At 37.3% G+C, this 21,793-nt stretch overlaps 1 protein-coding gene across 1 annotated transcript; it reads right to left on the bottom strand.

Moving 5' to 3' along the window:
- Positions 1–5,685: 5,685 nt before the first annotated feature.
- On the bottom strand, positions 5,686–9,135 carry LOC113160131 (homeobox protein MSX-2-like). Its single transcript, XM_026357200.1, has 2 exons — positions 7,620–9,135; positions 5,686–7,037 (listed from the first exon to the last, which is right to left on the bottom strand). The coding sequence occupies exons 1-2, from the start codon at positions 7,915–7,917 to the stop codon at positions 6,589–6,591; spliced, it is 747 nt and encodes a 248-aa protein (XP_026212985.1). The 5' UTR covers positions 7,918–9,135; the 3' UTR covers positions 5,686–6,588.
- Between the last annotated feature and the right edge of the window lie 12,658 nt (positions 9,136–21,793).

Raw genomic sequence — 21,793 nt, 5'->3', positions numbered from 1 at the left:
GGAGGAGCTGGTTTTAGACAACAGAGACTACAGCTATGTTTGTAGACAAAACCATGTTACAATGATACAAGTTCCCACTCTGTTTATGGTTTCATGGGAGGAAGAGGGAGAGCGTGATCTTACAACTACACTATCCAGCCGATATTTGACAACAGTGTAAACAATAATGTGATCTGATTCGTCTTTGGTTAGGAGCTTACAGGAAAATACATCAACAATGCATGATGTGGAGGTTGTTTTGCTAATAGACTTAAGAAACCCCCACCCCTTTGGGTGTTAGGGATAAAAGTCAGGGGATCATGTAGGATATGTGCAATGGGAACTATCGACGTCTGTACAAAATTTGTATTTGTACTTCAATAGACCTGGATTTTACAAAGGCCATGAAACAAAAACATCAACACTGGAATGACAGAGCGTAGGACAGGAAGTGGGGATGAATAAAGACTGTGTTAATCTTCTTTAATTGTGTCTGATCCCCTGCCTAGCCCACCTTCTGTTTATCAATAATTCAATATGTAAGCAGACAGGGGGCTAAGTGTGCTTTGCTGAATTACACACCTCACAAGACTGGCCACTAATGCACATTTACCAATAATAAACCTGTTGACTGTCTACATGTTTGATAAATGGAACTCGAATGGAGTCAAATTATGAACCACGTTGGCCAGATGACTTCTTCAAGCTGGGTTTTAATGTAAGCTGAAACTAAAACATCATAGATAAAATAGAAGATAGAAAACTATTGTACTTTGCCACATTCAACTCAGATCACAGGGTTCAAACCACTCTTGGAATTTGATCTTCATCGCATGTCTGTATTTGCATTCTTAGTATGTGAGGTGTGTTCATCTCAGGCCTTCACAGGATCATCAGGGCTCCACAGCAGTAGACACAAATGCAATCATGTCAACGAACATAAAAAACTAAGAAACTCACCTACAACAAGAACCTGGGAACAGAAATCCACGGGGGTTGAGAATCAGAGAAAGAGACAGGAAAACGCAAAGGGTGAGAGAGAAAGGGAGACAAATCTATGTGGTTCAAGCCTTAAACGTTAAAACACACATAAAAGTGAATCATATCCTGGATTTTATTCATTCACGTTGTGCTGTTCTCGTTTCTGTGACGACTTCTTATCCTTGGTGCCATCAGTGCCCTAGAGCTTAAAAAAAAAGGATGAATAAAACAGACATAACCCCAGACAAAGCTCTCCGTCTCATAACCTCAGAGCCAAAGCTTTTAGGTGTGTTTTTATGTTTAAATGGGTCATGTTGTTTGGCCGACCTGATTGAGGGATCCCGCTCTTCAAAACTAGTTGAAAGAACTAAACAAAAGGCAGAAACTGTTAGAGGTGGGATTACACAGAAGACAAGGTCTGTCCGTGTGTGTGTGTGTGTGTGTGTGTGTGTTGCAGTTAAGCTCAGGTTTTCCCATTGAGGAATCTGCCAAATAGCTACTGTATCTAAGCCAGGCCCACAGTGTGTGCAAACTGTTTGCAAGCCAAAACAGTCAGCACAGAAATGAAATTAAAAGCAATCATATTAATTAATTATTATATCATTAACCAGAGGGGGGAAAAAAAAGTTCAGAAAACCTGAAAATCCACAACAAAGATCGAGGATAGAGCAGGGATTGTTCTGGGACACACACCTGCTCCCCAGCTTTGAAGACCAGATGAAAGCGCGTCCTCCAATTACAGCACTTCGAACGACACAAATGTCTGTGCTCTGCTCTGCTGGTGTCTGAACTGTGCGGAGAAAACAAAGAAACCTACTTTTACTCTCACACGGCCCCACTCTTCTTTTGTTTGTCATACCTAAACATGTGATTACTGCCACCCTGAGTGATGTTGGTAGTGTATCCCAGTGTTGCTCCTGTGTGCGGTTAGATGGTGATGTGTTTGTCATCTTGCCTTAAATGCATATTTAATATATTAAACTGGTTCATAAATTATGTGCAGTCATATGTAATAAAATGTCAGTCTGATAAACACAACCAGGTGGTTCTTTATTAATGTAAATATCTATATTTATCACAATACGTGAAAGGAGAGGAGACCTACTTCTTATCTATTTCAGCAGGACCCATACTGGTAATATATATATTTTAGCAGGACACTCATTATTTCTTAAACACAGATTATCTAAGAGCAAGTAATTAGCAAGTAAGATAACATGTAAATCTCAACACAACATGATATGTTGTTAACTAAAGTGTCCTTTAAAAACTAACAATAATTCTGTTAATATGAGGGTAGTGAGGACTGTATGGGCTAGTTGACATAAGACCAGCAATAGAAGGGAAAGTGCTACACCTTGTGGATTAATGACAGAACTGCAGGAAGAAGATTTACAAGCTAATTTCACAGTGGTGTTTCAAAGTTCAGCTGGTCTTTAATAGCTCTGATTGCCCAGAAACCAGAGTTTCAGATGTTATCAGTGTGAAATCATATTGGAGGAAATGACCCAAGCCAAATGTGAATGGTACAAAGAGGGACTAACTCTTATAATGATTAAATACATAAATATAAAAACCATATGACATATGTTTAAGGTAATGAAGTAATTATTTAATTTAATTATTAATTATTTAAATACTGACTGACAGTCGTGGCTTCAAGTCATTCACATTTTACAATATCCTCAGCCCAGAGAGTTCACACAGCCTTAAAATTTACATTTTTTTCACAGCAATCTTAACCCAATAACGACGACATGCTCATATTTACATTAAAACTGTTTTTAATTACAATAATCATTCCTTCTTTCCACTCCGGCTATAGAAAGATACCTTCCTAATTTGACTCCAGTCTAGAAGATGAAGAATAAACCACAGACTTGTTCTGTGCCAAAAAAGCCTTTTAAAGTGGTTACACTAACCCTAACCCCCCAACCTAAGCTGATGATGACTGCACATCTTGTAAGTATTTGCGAGTACCAAATTCCATCTTTGTGGCAGGCTGGACTCCACAATCCACAAAAGAGGAAAAGTTGTTCTAAAATGACTGTAACTTTGTTTGAAATGCAATATTTGCTCCCATTTATTATTTAATCTTTAAGACAAGCACTGTAAGATCATGGGGAATATTTGCAGCCACTGGTAACTCTATTATTATGATTATTATTATTATTATTACTAATTACTTTTATTACCATTAACATACATATGGGCATGAGTATTAAAATATGTACCTGTTCTATAAACATATGTGTGTTTTCACTACCAAAGTCTGGTCTTGACAATAAAGGTTTGTAAAAGTGTGTCATAGCTTCTCAAGACCCTGGAAAAACAATTGTTGATCCTCACTAAGAGTTCCTGATCATCATCAGACTGGAAATAGTCCTTAATGAATTCCTAAAGGGTTTTGTCTCCACCAGAAGTCTATTGAATGAATGTTCTGTGGATGGAGACCAACAGAGAACTTGTGGGTTTTAAATGAGAAGCCCTATGTTTGGTGACCTTATCTAATCTGTGAAACATGGTGGTGACAGTATCATGATTTTCTTTTCTGCCTCGGGATCAGGACAGCTTTCCATCACTGATCGAGCTACGAAATTGGAGCTGAGCTAGTAGTAAATTCTACAGGAAATATCAAAGTATGCATCTGTGAGGGGAAGCAGAAAGTGGATCTTGCAGCAAGACAATAACCCTAAACACACGTCGTTCTACAAAAAAAATGACTAAAGCAGAACAAATGTATTGCTTGAAAATGAACAGCCACTTTTCTCATTATAGTCCCTATAGAAATGCTGTGGAAGAACCTAAGCTGGGAGTTCATGCAAGGAGGCCAACCAGGCCCCAACCAATCCCTAAGATATGTTGAAACTGTTCTGCAAGGAGAAATGGATTAAATTCCCTTCATGCTATTGAGCATGGTTAATACACTCTCGGTGAAAAAGTATAGTTTTAGAAGTTACTGCTGCAAGATATCATTGCTCACTGGTTGAATATGGTTCATTTTATCTAGTTTTAGGCAACATGAAAACCTGATGATATTCAAGATCATATTTAAGCAAAAATAGAAAGAAATCCTAAAGGGCTCACAGTTTCAAGAATAATGGTGCCACTTTAAAAATCTATTTAATGAATGGAAAATGGAACATGGCTGTTCTCTAATTTGCTAGAACAACCACTTTTTTTGTCATAGACCAGTGAGAATAAAGCACGTTGATACAACCTAAGAAAGTAAATAAATGCAAGAATCATACATTTAAATCAAGTTGTTCTTTTTTAATACTCATGCCAATCTGTAAATTAACAGAGATAAACAGGATGGGGAGGAAAAATGATTACTGCAGCTAAAGACTGTTTCAGTTTAAATGTTGGATAACGACTGCCTTGAAACTAAATGAATTTGTCCTTCAAGCCTTAGTGAGCTCTTCTGCTTCCTTTACTCACTTGGCTGACGATATTATAAAGCGTGCATGACCTGAACCCTCATTGACTGTTCTGCCTGAAAGACCCTGATTAACTTACATCATTACCATAAAATTATGTTAAATTTGCACTTCTATTTACCTACACATATTTAAATGTGTGATTTTGATTGCCTTTACATGGTATTATATTTATGTATTTAATCATTATAAGACTGGAAACATTTGAAACTGGAGGCTGTGGTTGTTGGGCAATCAAAGCTATTAAAGACCACACTATCGGCTTAATGCTGGGTTTAATTTCAAAATGCATGGGAGCAAATGGGCTGTGAAATATGTGTTAATGGTAACAAGCTTTGTCCAAGTTTACAGAAAGAGAGAGGAAAAACGAAAGAGAGCCCATATAGTGCTATGTTCTGTTATCACTAACTACATGTATAATTTCACAGTGTTTTGGAGTCAGAAATCAGGGACAAGGACAATTAAACGACTGACAGCAAAGGGACAGCTGTTATAATGCTGTGATACAAAGTTCACAGTTAAAATTACAGCTCACATCAAAGAACGATGTGAAGAAGCAATCAAGAAGCAGTGAGATGTGTCATTTGCAGAAACCATTGATGTTTTTTTAAACATGACTTCACCTCTTTAGAGAAATGTTGGCTGGAGTAATGTTGACCACCCCACACCCTCATGTACATATTTAAGTTGCTAATAGCCATATGCTAAAAGGTGACATACAGTAAAGAAGTCAGTAGTTTTCCCTAGTATGTTTGATTCCTTATTACATAGTTCCTTTGCTTCCAATTTTCCACAACTACAGACACACAACATAAAGTTACCAACTTCAATACCTAGATGAAATTTTGTTTGAACTGCAACATGCAATTTTCCAAAAGAAAAAACCTTTATTGTCCAAGTTGCCTTGAATCTCTTTACTTTAATTCAGCTTGAACATTTTGAGAAGATTTAGGATTGCTTCAGTGTTATTATGCTGAAATGATATGTGTTCTAGAGTAGATACTGTTACTAATCTGTTTCTATAATGGGCCTTTTTATGACTTAGTTTTCATAAAATCTGCATAAAATACAACATGCTCTAAACTAAAGAATATATACTTTGTCAAGCAGCAACCTCAAATTATAGAGCAGTATAGACCATTTTTAAATTAAACCATCTTCTATCTTTTGAACAGAAGATATTGTGACCTAAAACTATACATTAAAGATCAAATAATAACATTACAGTCACACTATCAGAGCTTGTTTGGGACCTTGAATAGAATGAAGTCATTGTTAGCATTTTACCAACAATTGTGCTTTATCTCTTATGACAAATCAAAATGTCTGCTGAGAAAAGGGCCTGTTGCAAACAAAAAGATCGTGGGAAATTATAGTGCATTTCAAAATGGGATCCATAAAACTAAATGTCAACAAAGATCAATGTGGTGGAGCTCACAGAGCAGCAAAGCGAGAAAAAAACAACATCAGCCCCCACCTCAGCACTGCAGAGACAAGAGACTTCAGTGATGTCTGTTCATCAAAGAAGTTTGAAGCTTCCTGGGAACATTGGATGAGAAGACTTAAGAGAGCTGTGCATATCTAAAAAACCTCATGCAATCACAGGTACTGCATATGCCATAAGCAAGCAAAGAGAACAAAACAGGGGGTTAACTAAACGTTTCATTTAATGTCAGTCACATAAAATAGTAAAAAAACGCAGATATGCATCATGAAATATATGATTCTATGTATATTTACCAAAAATAAATATGTGTAACTTAGGAGTAATTATTCTAAGATCTGCATATTCAAAGGCTACAAAGTAAAAAATAATATTCCTGATGCTGGAATAACAGAGAGGATTAATTAAAAGTGTACAATATATGCAATCTGGTATTTGGGACAAAAATCAGATACACATTGTCCCATGGTATGGCATCAGTGGCTCATAGGACTGAGTCAGGACGGGCAAACAGCAACAGTCTTTGAAATGCTGTATCCTTGGCCTTCAATAGAGTCTCTTAAAAAGTTAAAATACACTTATAAAATCTCCTTGTAACTTATAATGAAAAAGCTTCAGCTATATAGGTGTGTACTCTGCAGACAAAGCTCTTCTAACATGAATTTCATCAAACATTCTCGTCATTCCTTTTCACACATATCTAGATCCAGTCCCAGCAATTTGTCTGGATAATGCAGCTTCACCTCAGGAGAGGTGGAACAGGCTGTAGCCAAGCTGTGAGGCATACATGGTCAGATGTGCAGCTGGAATAATGGGGCTGCAGCCGTACAAGGAGCTCAGTCCGTAGAGTGCTGCTGATCCAGCCTGCAGGTTAACGGTGATGGGAAAACCTAAGGACAAGAAGCCTGGGTGCAATAGAGCTTTGGGTCCAACTCCACCTGCTAGCTTCAGTTTCTCCACCTCTGCCTCCTGAAGTCTCTTGGCTTTAGCCCGTCGGTTTTGGAACCAGATCTTGACCTGGGTCTCGGACAGCGACAGGGACGTGGAGAACTCGGCCCGCTCTGCAATAGACAGGTACTGTTTCTGACAAAACTTTCTCTCCAGGGCCAGGAGCTGCACGGTGGTGAAGGGAGTGCGAGGCTTGCGGTTTGTTTTGTGCTTCCTCAAGGAGCAGACTGCTGGACTGAGCTGCACTAAAGAAAATGAGAAAATGTGAGGCTTAAATGTAACTATATAACTGGTTGGAAATATGAAGACGACTGAAGGAGATTTTTTACATTTACCTGGCATAAATAAAAAACAAATGTAATTTATTAAGGGGAAATGCTAAACCTTTCCTGTTCCCTTCTTCACAAAATGCTTTTCTGCTATTTTCTATTATATGTCTATGTAAATTGGTTATGTGGGGCATTTAGACAGTATTGGATGTTAAGCTCTGGTTGATTGCTTTTTAGGCTAAATGATGAATTAATTATAAAAATAACTAGTTCAAATTCAAGATTCATTATACAATTGAATAGTGACAAAAAAGGAAAATTGAAGAAAAATCTTTATATGTTTAAAATGTTTATAGACTTCTGTTTAATAACATTTAAGTTTAAATTGGTCCATATATTTATTTAAATGTTTACTAGACATTCATTTTGTAATTTATGAACTTAATGCCAACTGTGAATAACTAAAACATGTTCTTTTCTTCAGAGAAATAAATAACAACTGTTTATCTGTAAACATATCTTGATAAATAATTCAAGACAATATCCCAGAATATTTACGAGGTGATGTCGGCATCTTCATGGGGTTAGATATCCAGGACGCACCGTCCACTCCCGCTGGCTCTGATTTGATTGATGCTAATTGTTGTGAGATCTCATCCGGCCTGTGCCCTGGATCATCATTTAAAGCGGCATTTCCCTCTTCTCTGTCCGTCCCAGTCGGTCGCCTCTTGTCCGACATCAGTGCGTTTACGCTGAAGGGCAGACACGACACCTGCGCCTTGCGCTCCATCAGCCGCGGTGGTTGGACATCCTCGTTTGTTAAAAGCCTGCTTCTCCCGCCTCCAGGGGAAGACATGCTTTCTTTTTCGATTATTTCAAGCCAGAGAGCACATCACGTTTTGTCTCAGTCATACAACAACCACTTCTACATCCTCGCAAAGTTGGAGCTGGAAAAACTGTGGGAGGGACTCGGCACTTTCAGCCAATGATGCGTCCTGATCTCCGAGGTTCGGGGAAAACTTGGGATTGGATGGTGTTTTCGGGGTTCCCTGTGGTGCCACACCCTCAATTTAAACGGGAAAAAGGGATTTATCACAATTACTGGCAGCAACAATTGTTTGTATGAGACTAAAAGCATGTGGACAATACTCTGTGTTGAATTGATGCATAACAGTTCCAGTCCAGTGTCTGTTGTTTTGTGCATAAAAACTCCCATCATACATGTTTATCAATCCAAAGTTAAACTCTTTCCCATCCTGCAATTAGGCTGGTGGCTTGGCCTGGCTGTGTTCAGAGCTTCAGAAGCAACAGGATGGAAAGCATTAGTGACATCTGAAGAGCTGCATTTCCACTTAAGGAGCGCTGACAGAGCTCCTAATTCAAGCCCCAACTGTGCGAGTAACCACACAGGTAATCAATAAGCATCAAGGTGCTTTTAAATGTAAGAAGCTGCTGTACAGTAAGCATATTTAAATATGAGAGTCAGTAGAGAGATGGATTATGGATTTGGGCTGGCTTTAAAATGACTGTCATTACATTGTTATTATTAACACCTTGTAATTAGGTCTGTGGAATCCGGTTCTTTTAAGCAGGATTTAACGGTAATGATGGAAAATTGCTACCTTCCTGAGGTGTGTGGCGCCCGCTGCGATTAGCCCCAGTCTCTGCTCTGTTGGTTGAGACAGAGGCGTCCCGTGCCTGTTTGAAGCACATACCTGTAGGGCTCAAGAGTATTAGGAAACATCATGAGACGTACTACAGCAGCTCCAGCCTCCCAAACACTGCCTGTAACCACTCACTGATGAGATAAAGCGACGAGAAGTCCTGAACACAAGCCAATTGCATGCACGTTAAAGCTGACATGAACAGATGAGGAGCAGAAGGTTTAATGCCAGCCTGACTCAGATATAGCAAAGAAGAGACCTGTACAGCAGCTGACGCAAAATTAATGCGCCGATTGTGTGCTACAGGAGCAATGGGATTTTCATGGTGCTCTAAGGCAAACTTCAGGCGTAAAGCAATGTTCTTCTTAATAAGCTGCAACTTCCTTTGTGGTGTCCTGCCATAGACACCCTGCTAGTTCAATGTTTTACCTACTGGAGACTCATGAACACAGATGTTAGCCAGATCCAGTGATGCCTTCAAATCTGTGGTTGTCTTTTAGGGTTGTTTCTTTACCTCAATAATACACATAAGTGTATTCTTCTTGTGCAGAGCAAATTCAAAAAGTAAAACACTTAACTCCAATTAGCTTCATAGAGTTTGATTAGCAAGTCATTAAATCAAAGGGTTCACATTCTTTTTCCACAAGCACTATGATGTTTTTATTGTTGTTTTTAATACACATAAAAAAATTTTTTTTATTATTTTAGGCACATTTTATGTGTTAATACTCTTGACTTAGTTGAAGATCACATTTTATCACAAATTAATGCAGAAAACCATGAAATTCCAAAAGGTTCACATACTTTTTATTGCAACTATATGTCCTGTAGTCTGCTCCCAGTTTATGTCTATGCTCACCTGTCTGTCTCCTTGCCTCCATCTCTATCATATACAGATACCCACACATACACGGGCCACCTGTGAAGTGACTGGAGTGTGTTGTCCAGAGCTCTGTGATCAGTCCTCGGAGAGACTGTGTGCTCTCTGTAATCAGCAGGATTACAGTTGCAACAGGGGCTCAACTCTTGAGTGCCTAAACATCATTAGTCTCTATATGAAGCAGAGTGCTCACGCAGCATGCAGTCACTCTCTTGTAAACACATGCAAATCAATTAAGGGGCCTCTGCCGTTTCAGTATGCTTCTTACACTGAAACGTCTATGGAGCGTGAGAGTGTGTGCACATGTTTGGAATTAAACAAAGCTAAAGAGTGACTTATTGGAAACATTAACCACTGGCTGGTAACAACATGTCTGCAGACCATTTCATCATGTTGCACATGTTGTAGAAAATAGAAAACTTGCTATTCATGTATAAAATTGATGAGAGATGTTGTTTTCTAAAATAAGATAACTGCATTTTACTATTCAGTACAGGAAGGATTGACTATACAAAAAAAAGTGTGGGGAAATTTTCTTGGACTCAGAATTTCTTCTGAAGGCTTCTTCTGAAACTCATAAGTCTATTCTGAGAAATTCAGCCTATTCCTTGTGAGAAGTTGCCAAAAAACTGTAGATCTTACACAACACTGTACTACTGCCTTTGCAGAGCAGTGCAAAACAATTAGGACTGAGCTCTGGTGCACTACTGAGGTACATTAGAGCATCTAGTTTGAGAAACAGTCCTCAGCTGTCAGTGCCCACAAAAAACAGTCAGAAAAAGTTTTTTTTTTATGTTTTCACTGTTTTATCATCCACAGAAAATCATTTTGAATAATTCTCCAAAGTGCTACAGGGGCAAGGGGATTTTCATGGTGCTCTAAGGCAAACTTCAGGCGTGAAGCAATGTTCTTTTTAGTAAGCAGCAACTTCTTTTGTGGTGTCCTGGCATAGACAACCTGCTTGTTCAATGTTTTACCTACTGTAGACTCATGAACACCAGTTCCAATGATGCCTTAAAATCTTTGGCTGTCATTCAGGGTTGTTTCTTTACCTCATTCATTAGTTTGTTGTGCTCTTGGGGTCATTTTCACTGGCTGCCCACTTCTTGGTAGCTCCTTTTGGGGCGGCATGGCTCACATAAGACTATTGTAAAAAGCAAAACACGTAACTCCCATTAGCTTATCATAGTTTGATTAGCAGGTTATATTTTCAGTCTAATGATGGCCTCCCTAACTTGCACTGAGATCTCTTTGGACTTCAAATTGGTAGCTCCAGGCAAATAGCTGGCAAATGTCAACTCCAGATATTTTATTTGCTTCATTTGTCTTGACGTAACATGGGAATGGACTGCACTTGGTCAATTAAACTGTCAATCAATAGTCCAAATATTATTGAACCCCTGAAAATGTAGGTACCATGTTTAAAATGACGGTTTGCCTAAATGGTAATTTCCATATTTTTGTAAAATCTCTTAAAATAAAGCTGAATGTCTACACTTTGATAGCATCTTGATTGATTTATTTTAAATCCATTGTGGTGGTGTACGAAGGCAAAATCATAAAAACTCTGTCACTGTCCAGGTAAGTGCTGGCCTGCATAGCTTGATTTTTAAATAATTTGTGGGTGATTCAGTAGTACATGTTATGCTCACTGTAACCTGCCACCAGTGTAATTTGTCTTTGTATATTCTTTCCAGGACCCAGGCCCAATTATCTCTCTTCTATCCACAGGTCAGTGCCCATGTTAGTGGCTGAGCTGGTAACATGTGCTCAACCAACCAAAGGTTACAGAGTCAGTCACAGGCTATTGCCCCACACACCTATTAGCACCGCTCTCTCTTTTGTCTCATGTAACCTGCATCAGTTCTGCTGGCACTAACGTTAAGTATAAACTTAAACACGCATTATTGCATAAATGTACACAAACAAAAGAATTTTAAAAGTCTCAAGGACCTGCAGGAACACATTCCAAGCTGAGTGAAACACAATATCACACGCAACCCACAGACTTTAAGTCTGCAACCATCACAGGCCAATCAAGACCAAATCAATATTTCATTTGGAGACAGTCAAAATAAACTACCCGTTAAAAAAGAACAGCTCAACCACAAACAACTTCAAGATAAGTGATGTTTAATGTTGTTATAAGTATAGGGTGGGATGGATTACAGCAAAAAGTAAAATGAGCTCCTTAGATGTTTTTCCCCAAATCTAAGGACAGGAGGTTATTTGGGGTGCATTTTGGCCTGCATGCCTTCACATACTGTAAGTCCTATTATAAACTTGACACCCACCACTCCCAAAACTGCAGCACAGTGGTTAGAGGGTACTTTCTAGTCCTGATCTACATATTAATGACGGTATTAATGTGTATGACAGTACCTCTCTACTTTGCAATAACACATCTCCACTAACACAACACTCGAAAGCACAGAAAAAGACCATCAATTGTGACCCACGAGGCTGATTTAAATTGAGCTTTCATCACTGTCACAGTTTGCATCCTATCAGAGGCTAGTGGTGAGAACCAATTAGGCTTTTGTAAATATAATATTTCTGGACTTGGCCATAACAATGTAGCAGCAGACCGTTTGTCTAGCAGTGCTACAATAAAACTGAGGTAAGGCGATAGCTGTTTGGTTTTGCACAAGACGTTACCTCTTGCGACCTCCAAAGACAACGTCAAACCCAGCTTCAATGTAAGAGATAATTTTGTCCTGACATACTGTAGGTAACCAGATGTATTTTCTTATTATTTACATTTAGTCATTTTGCAGATGCTTTTATCCAAAGTGATTTACGGGGTACAAAGGCAGGCAGAGGGCGGTAGGATCTAGACCACAGCTACGATTCGAACCCCAGTCTCCCACATGGAGGGTGGCAAAAACTCTCATATATTCTCATATAATAAATATGAAAGTTGTGCATATGCGTAACATGCAACAGTGTGATACTGTATCTCTCCTATAGCCTGTCAGTCCAGTAGTAAGGTAAACTTTCACTTAACACCCCATTTACAGCAGAAATCATATGATATGATCTCACAAATGTGTTGTTAAATTAGCTGTGGTTTCATTAAGTAACGTTCATTTATCTTCACACTTTACCATTTGGGAAACATTAGTCATCATGCCACAGATGCTTTATTCGTTTCAGAGCCTCTTATTTTGTCTTTTACTGTAATTCCTTAAACACAAACACAAGTGACTTCACCTTCAGCTTTCTTTCCTTTCTTTTTGCTGACAGAATAATTACACATTAGCACAGTTACAACCAGGTGATCCCCTAACAAAGCATTATTGGCCAAAGCATATGGAGGTGATTTTAAAAATAACAGAACATTCACATTTATACAACAATACCATATCAGTGTGTTGTGGCCTAACAACAGTTCGCTAAGACAAGTTCTTAAGGCCACTTAGTCTCTTGCAAACATCATCTAGTGCTCTAACCTAACAACACACGACATAACATAATGATCTATTCTTTTAAGAACTTAAATACAAAATAGTATATGTAATAACCAAACGGTCACCATGCAAACACAAATGCGATTGCTTGTGCACAGTGTAACAGTAACTATAACTATTGGTATTATTGGTTAATCTATTGACTTACTTAGGGCATACAGAAGTTAGGGACACATTTATTGAAAATCAAGCCTTAGTCTGTTCTGAAGAGATTATTGATGTAAAACAGCTGGTTCGATTATCTGGATACCACCAGATCTTTAAGAGACACATTTCTCACACTAACACTTTGCTCTTGGCTTGCAAAATGATACTGCCCGTTTACTCAATTAAGTCTGATGTGACACTGTGACAACTTCTACAAATTTCAACGCCCTGAACTCTGACTGGCAATTAGTACAATTGAATGCACCATAGCCATGTTGTGGTTTAGCAAATGCCATGCTAACATTTTTTTGCTTGTATTTCTTTAAATTTACATGCATCAAAGAAAGGAAGCTACCACAATCCTGTCAAACCACATGTGTAAGTGATGTTATGGTTTCTTATTATAGTTTGATCTAGCTTTTAGTAAGCACCAGAGTGTCTAAGAACAGCTTCGCAGTTAATTATAATAATTCTCATCAGTGCTATTTACAGCTGTTTTCTGATAAAGATCTGATAAATCCATTGTACACCACTGCCCATGGCACCAAAAGACAGACTAACAAAGTTAGCAAATAATGAGTGAACACAGTGGGACACTCAGCAGCATATCTTCCTATAAGGAGTTGGTGGAGTCCAAAGCTTGAAGGAGACTAAAATACAGTTCAATCTTCCTATATCTATACATAGTTTAACAAACGTACCAAATTTCTGTTTAACACCAGCCTTTCATGAATAATTAGAAACGTTTTTAAACTCTGTGGCATCATTCAATCACTCATTCACCTTGTGTGGGTGCACGTCGCTTAACCACCATATATACATTGTTCAGAAACAAATGTACTGTATGTTAAATAAATAAAAGTGCACTTGGCACATTTCCAAAAACCTGTCATTCTCTTTATTTAGTGGATTAGAGGAGTTTCTGGTGTTTGCTTTTGGGGCAACATTCTATATATGTTGTGATTTTCTCAGTAACTTATCAATTGTTTGTAGTAGATGAACTTGGTGTGGATGGATTTTTGGATGTTATTTGTGGTTTGAGTGCTTGTGTGTAACAGGTTATCAGTAGACAAGTAAGAATGAAAATGGCACAGCGCTAAGTAAGTGACTGACTAAAATAGAGTTTATCGTGACCTTATCTGCTAGTTCTTTAGTCTAAAGAAGGGTAGCATACTAATTTAAAAATGAGTTTGTCCTGACAAAGTGCAGTGAAACAGCACAGTTCTCAGTTCTGCTGACATCACCAGGTCCTGTTTCTCACACTGAGCCTCTTCAGTCAGGATGTGGTACAGTAGGTGTTAAAATATAGCGAATCATCAGAAACAGAAGTAGCACCCCACTGCTATCTAGGATACCTAAATTTGAATAAAACAAGCACAAACTCTAACCTCAGAAAGCTGCTTAGACTCCAAAGCGAGGCTTAGTGTTTGCTGCAACTTTATGAGAACACAGTTCCACAGCTGGTTCTAAACAGTATTAAATAAGCAACATAGCTTATGACATACTGTATTTCTTTACATTTTGCAGCTCCATCTCCTCTGCAACATCTCCTGTCTCCAACGACTACAATGACTTCACAACCAGGTCTAACAACATAACTAGCTTGTTTCGAAATGCACAACATCCGATGGCCTGTATCCATGTAAACAATGCAGCAAAACTGCATGTCAGCAGGCTTAGCGGTGTGGTCTGGAGGTACAGCTGCCACAGTCAGCCAGTCTCCATGCAGACCACAGCTCTGATTAAAAAGCCTGTTTAACTGCTAATTATTACCCCAACAGTCATTTATCCTCAATGCTGTAAAAACACTCTCAGTAAACCACCTGTTTACTGGTGCAAAACCACCAGATGTACTCAGAGTACATCATAGTATGAACTTAAGGAGTCGAAGTACTTTCCATATTCTGTGTTCACATATGGTGAGTCTAAGATGGTATTATTGTCAAACTTTATTCAAGCTGCTTTCTCCATTAACTTAACTTAACTTAAAAGATCAACTAATCCTTTCAAAATTCAAAATCTGCAGCAAACTTGTTTTTGAAGTATTAAAATACACTCAGATGTAGTATATATGGGTTGTACAATAACTTTACAAAGGCAGCGAGTACTCTAATGTGTATTACAGTGCTTCAGTGAGAACTCTGATAAGGCTGCCATGTTGTGTTCAAGGCCGAAAAGGGTAAAACAACTGGCCTCTAAAAGCAGAGGCAATGAGGCTCATCAATCAAAACATTAAGAAACTGCAGAACAATTTAGAGTAAATTGTCCATGGTTTAACAACAGTTATTTCACAGTTAAAATAATCACAGCCATATGCTGCTCTCAAGTCGATTTACTAATGTAAATCCTGATAAAGCGCCTCAAACCTTTGGTGACAAATTCATCAGTGAAAACTTTTGTGAACCGCCTCAGGTCAATATCCTTATTCAACCACTTGATATTAATAAATAAAAAGTAATACTTTTACTTTAAAAATAACAATACAATTTGCCCATATAACATTTGCTCCATGTCATTTTCAAAATCACCAATCATTCATCATTTAAGCTCTATTCTATCTTCACGTTATTTTAACAACTCATAACTAGTGTTCAACTATTACTTTGATCTTTATTGTTCCTATCTACCTCATTCTGTTTTGTGTTTTTTTAAGACAGTGCTATCTATTCATACTGGAAATATAGTATTATTATGCATCATTAATACACCAGCAAAGGACGGTTCTCTGCAAACATGTAAAGACGTTTGTTTTCTAATTGTTGGTGTAAAACGGGCTGGTGAAAGTTTGGTGAGAGGATAGTAAAAAGTCCACTGGTGCAGGAATACACTGTGTAGTGTTGTGTGACCTGCAGACACTGATATTAGATGAAATTGTGCCCTCTGGTGGATCAGTAAAAGAGGCATATCTGAAGTCATCTAGTGAGATCAGTACTGTACTGTTTCTAGTACAGTCTCAACCTATACCTATACTGACCTCTATAGTAATTTAGTTATATTGTAAAACTGTAAATAACCAGACTAATTTGAATAAAGATGTAAGCATAACGATTTGAATATGGACTATTTTATTATGATAACACTAAACACTGTGTAAAAGACTGTTCTCAGCTTTATGGCCTCACAGCACATGTGAAGCACGTAGAAGCAATTACAAATACAGATGAGGCATCAAACTAGATCCTTGTTGTGACACTGACATCAACTCTGCATGCTTCAAGAACTAAACATACCAACTAGTTAAAACACTGATGATGTATTTTAAAGGTAAATGACCAGCTAGGCTAGGGCTGCGGGCTATCTCAGTCACTCGGTGCAGCCTCAGTTGGTCTGGCGGATGGCAGCCAGTCTCTGTCTAATAAGCTGGTTCTCCTCCAGCATCTTGGAGATGGTCCTAAGAACAGCAAACTTGGCCTATCCAGAACAGGTGACGTTACCAGGAAAAGAAAGAAGGGTAAATAAAAGAGCTTGTATGTCTGTGAAGTAGACGAGGAGCTGCAGATTGAGCAGCTTTATCATCAGGCCTAGTTCTTCCTTTTTTATTGGCTTGTTATAGTAGGAAAAGCGTACGTTTTGCATACAGCCTACCTTCTCCTTCTCGTTGGTTGGTTTGCTGGTGGGGCTTTGGGAGAACAAGAAAACACTTCCACCAGCAGACTGAGAATCTGTGCCGACACCTGGTAAGAGAAAAGAAAAGTCTACATGTGAATCTGCAGCTAGTTATAGTTTACCTATAATCTATACTAGTTGAATACTTCCAGTACCTCTGTCAGCTTAAATATACTGTAGGTCAGTGATTGATATTTATCTTTAGTTGATCTAGCTGCACTCTTGAAGTTTAAACTGGGGTCACCCCCTTTGAAGACCGTGACCTTAAAAAGCTTTTTATGGGAATAAACTAACAGACCTATAATAAACAGACCTGTATGTAATAAACTAACAGACCTATAATAAACAGACCTGTATGTAATAAACTAACAGACCTGTATGTAATAAACTAACAGACCTGTATGTAATAAACTAACAGACCTGTATGTAACAAACTAACAGACCTGTATGTAATAAACTAACAGACCTGTATGTAACAAACTAACAGACCTGTATGTAACAAACTAACAGACCTGTATGTAATAAACTAACAGACCTGTATGTAATAAACTAACAGACCTGTATGTAATAAACTAACAGACCTGTATGTAATAAACTAACAGACCTGTATGTAATAAACTAACAGACCTGTATGTAATAAACTAACAGACCTGTATATAATAAACTAACAGACCTGTATGTAATAAACTAACAGAGCTGTATGTAATAAACTAACAGACCTGTATGTAATAAACTAACAGACCTGTATGTAATAAACTAACAGACCTGTATGTAATAAACTAACAGACCTGTATGTAATAAACTAACAGACCTGTATGTAATAAACTAACAGACCTGTATGTATAAACTAACAGAGCTGTATGTAATAAACTAACAGACCTGTATGTAATAAACTAACAGACCTGTATGTAATAAACTAACAGACCTGTATGTAATAAACTAACAGAGCTGTATGTAATAAACTAACAGACCTGTATGTAATAAACTAACAGACCTGTATGTAATAAACTAACAGACCTGTATGTAATAAACTAACAGACCTGTATATAATAAACTAACAGAGCTGTATGTAATAAACTAACAGACCTGTATGTAATAAACTAACAGACCTGTATATAATAAACTAACAGACCTGTATGTAATAAACTAACAGACCTGTATGTAGTAAACTAACAGACCTGTATGTAATAAACTAACAGAGCTGTATGTAATAAACTAACAGACCTGTATGTAATAAACTAACAGCTGTATGTAATAAACTAACAGACCTGTATGTAATAAACTAACAGCTGTATGTAATAAACTAACAGACCTGTATGTAGTAAACTAACAGACCTGTATGTAATAAACTAACAGACCTGTATGTAATAAACTAACAGACCTGTATGTAGTAAACTAACAGACCTGTATGTAATAAACTAACAGAGCTGTATGTAATAAACTAACAGACCTGTATGTAATAAACTAACAGACCTGTATGTAATAAACTAACAGACCTGTATGTAATAAACTAACAGCTGTATGTAATAAACTAACAGACCTGTATGTAATAAACTAACAGACCTGTATGTAATAAACTAACAGACCTGTATGTAATAAACTAACAGACCTGTATATAATAAACTAACAGAGCTGTATGTAATAAACTAACAGACCTGTATGTAATAAACTAACAGACCTGTATGTAGTAAACTAACAGACCTGTATGTAATAAACTAACAGACCTGTATGTAATAAACTAACAGACCTGTATGTAATAAACTAACAGACCTGTATGTAATAAACTAACAGCTGTATATAATAAACTAACAGACCTGTATGTAATAAACTAACAGACCTGTATGTAATAAACTAACAGACCTGTATGTAATAACTACAGACCTGTATGTAATAAACTAACAGAGCTGTATGTAATAAACTAACAGACCTGTATGTAATAAACTAACAGCTGTATGTAATAAACTAACAGACCTGTATGTAGTAAACTAACAGACCTGTATGTAATAAACTAACAGCTGTATGTAATAAACTAACAGACCTGTATGTAATAAACTAACAGACCTGTATGTAATAAACTAACAGACCTGTATGTAATAAACTAACAGACCTGTATGTAATAAACTAACAGACCTGTATGTAATAAACTAACAGACCTGTATGTAATAAACTAACAGACCTGTATGTAATAAACTAACAGCTGTATATAATAAACTAACAGACCTGTATGTAATAAACTAACAGACCTGTATGTAATAAACTAACAGAGCTGTATGTAATAAACTAACAGAGCTGTATGTAATAAACTAACAGACCTGTATGTAATAAACTAACAGACCTGTATGTAATAAACTAACAGACCTGTATATAATAAACTAACAGAGCTGTATGTAATAAACTAACAGACCTGTATGTAATAAACTAACAGACCTGTATGTAGTAAACTAACAGACCTGTATGTAATAAACTAACAGAGCTGTATGTAATAAACTAACAGACCTGTATGTAATAAACTAACAGACCTGTATGTAATAAACTAACAGACCTGTATGTAATAAACTAACAGCTGTATATAATAAACTAACAGACCTGTATGTAATAAACTAACAGAGCTGTATGTAATAAACTAACAGACCTGTATGTAATAAACTAACAGACCTGTATGTAATAAACTAACAGACCTGTATGTAATAAACTAACAGACCTGTATGTAATAAACTAACAGACCTGTATGTAATAAACTAACAGCTGTATGTAATAAACTAACAGACCTGTATGTAGTAAACTAACAGACCTGTATGTAATAAACTAACAGCTGTATGTAATAAACTAACAGACCTGTATATAATAAACTAACAGACCTGTATGTAATAAACTAACAGACCTGTATGTAATAAACTAACAGACCTGTATGTAATAAACTAACAGACCTGTATGTAATAAACTAACAGACCTATAATAAACAGACCTGTATGTAATAAACTAACAGACCTGTATGTAATAAACTAACAGACCTGTATGTAATAAACTAACAGACCTGTATATAATAAACTAACAGACCTGTATGTAATAAACTAACAGAGCTGTATGTAATAAACTAACAGAGCTGTATGTAATAAACTAACAGACCTGTATATAATAAACTAACAGAGCTGTATGTAATAAACTAACAGACCTGTATGTAATAAACTAACAGACCTGTATGTAATAAACTAACAGAGCTGTATGTAATAAACTAACAGACCTGTATGTAGTAAACTAACAGACCTGTATGTAATAAACTAACAGACCTGTATGTAATAAACTAACAGACCTGTATGTAATAAACTAACAGACCTGTATGTAATAAACTAACAGACCTGTATGTAATAAACTAACAGACCTGTATGTAATAAACTAACAGACCTGTATGTAGTAAACTAACAGACCTGTATGTAATAAACTAACAGACCTGTATGTAATAAACTAACAGACCTGTATGTAATAAACTAACAGACCTGTATGTAGTAAACTAACAGACCTGTATGTAATAAACTAACAGAGCTGTATATAATAAACTAACAGACCTGTATGTAATAAACTAACAGACCTGTATGTAATAAACTAACAGACCTGTATGTAATAAACTAACAGACCTGTATGTAATAAACTAACAGAGCTGTATATAATAAACTAACAGACCTGTATGTAATAAACTAACAGACTGTATGTAATTAATAACTAACAGACCTGTATGTAGTAAAACTAACAGACCTGTATGTAATAAACTAACAGAGCTGTATATAATAAACTAACAGACCTGTATATAATAAACTAACAGACCTGTATGTAATAAACTAACAGACCTGTATGTAATAAACTAACAGACCTGTATATAATAAACTAACAGACCTGTATATAATAAACTAACAGACCTGTATGTAATAAACTAACAGAGCTGTATGTAATAAACTAACAGAGCTGTATGTAATAAACTAACAGACCTGTATGTAATAAACTAACAGACCTGTATGTAATAAACTAACAGACCTGTATGTAATAAACTAACAGACCTGTATGTAATAAACTAACAGACCTGTATGTAATAAACTAACAGACCTGTATGTAATAAACAGGTAAACAGGTAAACAGACTAGCTGGCCTTCTACACACAGCAGCATTGAGACACATGAACATGAACTTTACTCGCTCCGTCTCCTGTGGCCGTGGTTGTGCCGGGTGTCTGTGCGCTGAGCTCGGTCCATGTCGTCGAGCTTTTGTCCCTCTTTGTCGCCTTCTTGGACAAATGCAGGTTTGGTAATTTCACTTTCAACACGGACCGGGTCTGCTCCCCTGCGGCCCGCTGGCTCCCGCTCCTGCTCGGCCTCGGAAACTGAGAGCGGGCCTCGGGCTGCTCCACGGTCCGGTCCTCTCCTTCACTGGAGCCTTGCTGAGAGCCAGAGAGAGACACATACGCAGTCTTCACTGGCGACATGTTTTACCCTGTCAGATAGACCAGGAAGAGAAAATGAGACCCCTGACCTTTACCATTTCAACTGTTCCCAGCCTGCCTCGTCTTCACTGCGGTGTTTGCAGCACGGTCGTCCAGCAGGGGGCGGTATTATCCCGCTTAGTGTGTGGAGGTGCACAAAGGCCACATGGCTGCAGACTACAAAGTGTTGTAGTGAAGAAAGGTTGACATTGTTTGAGGTCATTTTTAGTTTAATACAGGCTAGAGATACATTTATAAATGGTGCATTAAGTTGTTCCTCTGATCTCTTTTAAAACGTATGTTGTTGGTATAAACTCCACTTCCTACAGTTTGCTGCTTAGTTGTGCACCTGTAATTTAGAGGAATAAAATATAGGCATTAGACTAGAAAAGGTTTAATGAGACAAAAGTGGGGGGAATTAGGAATTAGGTGCACTAGAAAGAACTCACTAAGGCCCAAAATAATCTTCAGTCTATAAATAAGTCTGACCTGATTCA

The sequence above is a fragment of the Anabas testudineus genome, chromosome 10 (assembly GCF_900324465.2).
Source record: "Anabas testudineus chromosome 10, fAnaTes1.2, whole genome shotgun sequence".
Lineage (NCBI taxonomy): Eukaryota > Metazoa > Chordata > Actinopteri > Anabantiformes > Anabantidae > Anabas > Anabas testudineus.
Note: the sequence above shows the minus strand (reverse complement) of the source record. Positions and strands in the feature narration are given on the sequence as shown.